At 37.8% G+C, this 3,597-nt stretch overlaps 1 protein-coding gene across 1 annotated transcript in view; it reads left to right on the top strand.

Annotated features, from left to right (window-relative positions):
- RGS21 (regulator of G-protein signaling 21) overlaps nt 1–92 on the top strand; it is a gene marked incomplete at its 5' end in the record, with an annotated part of 2,629 nt that extends 2,537 nt beyond the window's left edge. The window contains one exon of the mRNA XM_010134195.1: nt 1–92. Coding sequence (XP_010132497.1) covers nt 1–92 — 92 coding nt within the window.
- Nucleotides 93–3,597: the final 3,505 nt, after the last annotated feature.

Consider the following 3,597-nt stretch of genomic DNA (forward strand, 5'->3'; position numbering starts at 1 on the left):
CTTTCCCCAGGTTTCTAAGGTCAGAAGCATACAAGGAGCTGGTAAAGAAGCAACAGGGTGGAAACCAGAAGAGATGGCTCCCGTTTTTGTGAAAAAATACCTGAGGGATTGTGAATTTGTAAATGTTTCCCATTGCAACTCAGTACAGATAATATTTTATTAAAGTGATTGTACAAACCAGATCTAAGAATTGCCCTTGCCAGCTTGTTTTCAAGTACAACACACACATGATTCTTTCTAATAACAGTGGATACATTTTCAAGAAAGAGGACGGAATATGCTAAGACACGGGACTTACCTTTTTAGTGAAGCTTGCCATTGATAATTTTTCCAGTGCTTGCTTTATTTGTCAAAGCATTTTCACATTTCTAAGCAGAAAGTTTTGGTTTTCTAGCTTGCCGTTGATTTTTCTTTAGAAAAAACAAAAATAAATTCCTTTCAAGGGACTTGAATACTTTTACTCATTCATTCCTCACCTCTTTGTAATTTGTAAAAAAATTTAAAATCCTCTTTTAAAGATGTTTTATACCAATGCAAAACAGGAGAATTAGAAATACGGCAGACAACTTACTATGATAATATTTAGATAATAGGCAGTTGCTTCATAACGAATGTTCATGGCATTCAGAGAAAATCAATGCTTCATAATACAGCTGTCTTCAATGCGACTCTTAAATTTTCTTTATTTCATTTCAGTTTTTATCGAAATGTCTCATTTATTAATTGTGTAGGCATTTTGGAAAGAAAACTGAGTAAATCTTCTTTTGTATATTTTGAATTAATTAATTTTCTTGGCTTTTCTAAATGCATGAGTGATACTGTCCTCATGCACTCCTGAAGAAGTACGGTCAATAATATTACCATTTTTTAACAAAATACCGATAAGCAGAGAAGTAGGCCTTGGAGAAATCTTCAGGCAAGTAAGCATGTAAATCAGAACTTAGTCCTGGTGTTATTTTTCAAAGAGGCAAGATACGACACAATTCTAGTGCAATTTTCAGGAGTCTCCAAACGCACGTACTGATGTCGTTCACCGCTGTTAAGAGGATTTATTGCACACACTCAGGTTAAGGAAGGAGCTGGTCCACAGTACTAAAGAAAGGAATTTTATACCATATGGGGCAGGAAGAATCTGCACTATGGAAAAGAATTTTAAGTACAAGAGATTGCAATAAGATTTTCAAAGAAAAAAAAAAGAAAGAAAAATCTTTCATTTTGTATGAACTTGATCCTTTTGACTCTTTCGCTTTTGAGCTGCTCTAAAGTTCCGGGAATCTCTCCCTGTTCGACACTCTGTTCATGCCTTACGCACACCATCACCTCCTCTACGCAAAAGATCCTCTCTAGTTTATCAAACTACTCTAAGGAACTAATTCCTTTAGACAATAAATGATCCTGAGCAGTCTGACAGCCCCAGCACACTGCCTTTGGTCACGTACTGCGGTAAGCGTCCTGCCAATGGCTTCGCTGGGTAGGGTGGGCGATACCCGTCCTGTGATACCCGTCACCTACACCATCACCTCGTTTTAATCCTTGCTGTCTGCATTTCCTCCTCTTTTCGTTCTTCCCCAAGCACCAGTGGTTAGCAGAGACATGACCACGGTCGCTGAGGCTGAGCTACAAGGAGGATGTGGGTTCGGTTCGCAGCCCTATAGCTACCATTTATTTTGCAATGAGGCTTCAGCGGAAAATTGCAACTTCCGCCTGCAGCGCAGCCTTGGCGAGGTGTCTGCACCAGGGGATTTCTGCTTGTTCGAGTCACAGCAAAGACAGCGGTCAGGATTGATGAAATGACAGCATTTTCTTAAAAATCTAGCAAGTAGCTTTCCCTTCTTACAGATTCAATTCTCATTTTCGGAAGAGAAAATCCCCACGTGTAGGAAAAAGTGGGATCACGCCAGCTTTTTTAGCAGGGCAAGTTGAAAGCCAAAAAAGTCTGTTCTACCAATACTTTGGGATCTGAGGATAAAAAAGCACCTTGACAATAAATGCGTGATCATGAAATTTCAGAGCTCTCTCTGTGCTTCTTTAAAACTTGCACACTTGTGAGTTTACCCCGTCACAAACAGAGCTAGAAAGTGGTAGAGAAATGGCTGCCAGAGATCTCTAATTCGTGAGTGGTTGAAAACACAGCATAAGGAGAAGTTAAAAATATACATAAAACAGTCGAACTTGGTAAAAAACAACGCATGCCATTATTCTTATAACTACATAAAAATGACAGTAGGCAGGATCACGGCCACATGATGCCTGGCAGATTCTCTTTGAGCAACAGCACAATGACTGTCAAAAGAGCAGAGGATTCTTAATGTTTAAGAGGAATCTTAATGATTCTTTAATAATTGCATAATAAAACATCATGAATAGTTTTAACATGTTTTCTGTTAATTTGGAATGATTTAAGGGAAATGTACAGTAATCACACTTCTAGGGGCTATCGCAGACTCAAGTCTAAAATAACAGTACTAATTCTTTCACAATTCCCTAACTAAAACTGTGCTAATTTTAATTAACTACCAAAGTTAGTTAAACTGTTGTTGATCAAGCCTTTCAACATTGTCATTAATCTGTTTCAGTTTGAGATGAAACTTTGCAAAGTTTTAATGATCCCTAGAAATTCCTATATAACGATCAATAACGGGACGCACATTTGCAGTTAATTTTTGAAACCCTCAGAGCACTCTGGCTATATCATATGCAATTAACCAGAAGAATCTACAGCATATTGAAGTGGTTTGGAGTTTCACAATAAGATTTCTGAAAACTTCTATCATATAACTCATTATAAAAGTATTATTAAAGATCCGTTTCAGAAAGTATCGGAAAACACCCTGAGCCAGTAGTCTTTATTTCTTTTTATTTTCTAGGTCTAAACCTGATGTTTCATCCTTCTACAACACCAAAAAAAAAAAAAAAGTCACAACCTATCATCTAAGCTCTGATAATTTGACATAGGAAAAGTCTGGGCACCGAAGTGTGACTCAGAAGATTTAGACTGAACTTTGCCAAAATCCCTGCGCTTTACCCCAAGGATTTCCAGCATGACCTTGGCCCAGTCGTGCAATCTGTAGTGCAGCAGTCACGAAATTGAAGAGTTACCTCCATCTTTCACCAAAACGTAATCTATTTATGCCCTTCAATACTTGGGGAACATGCAGTCACTCCAGGAAGGCAAGATCTACGTTCAGGCTTCAGAGCAAAGCCACTTAATATCAGAGCTGTATCTTAATTGTTGAAGCCACTGAAGTCTGAAAAACCTGGATTTACAAAAAAATACTAGCAAATAGGTAGAAATAAATGCAACGTGGACCCCGCATTTCTTAAACAAAAGGAAGACAACTCAATTCCCACATGTGGTGCCAATCCAAATGCTCCAACAACATCTAGACTGAGAGCCCATCAGATCCATCACGCTCACATCATGATGGGACTGATCCAGAGGTAAAATTAAAGGTATGATAACAAACGATACATATTTTATATATTTATACACTATACAAAAATAAGAATATTAATAATATACATAAATATAATAAATCCATAATTAGTCTTCAAGACAGGACTGATAGCAGGATTGTTCTGAAGCCCAGGATCCCA

The sequence above is a fragment of the Buceros rhinoceros genome, unplaced genomic scaffold, assembly GCF_000710305.1.
Source record: "Buceros rhinoceros silvestris isolate BGI_N320 unplaced genomic scaffold, ASM71030v1 scaffold16564, whole genome shotgun sequence".
Classification (NCBI taxonomy): domain Eukaryota; kingdom Metazoa; phylum Chordata; class Aves; order Bucerotiformes; family Bucerotidae; genus Buceros; species Buceros rhinoceros.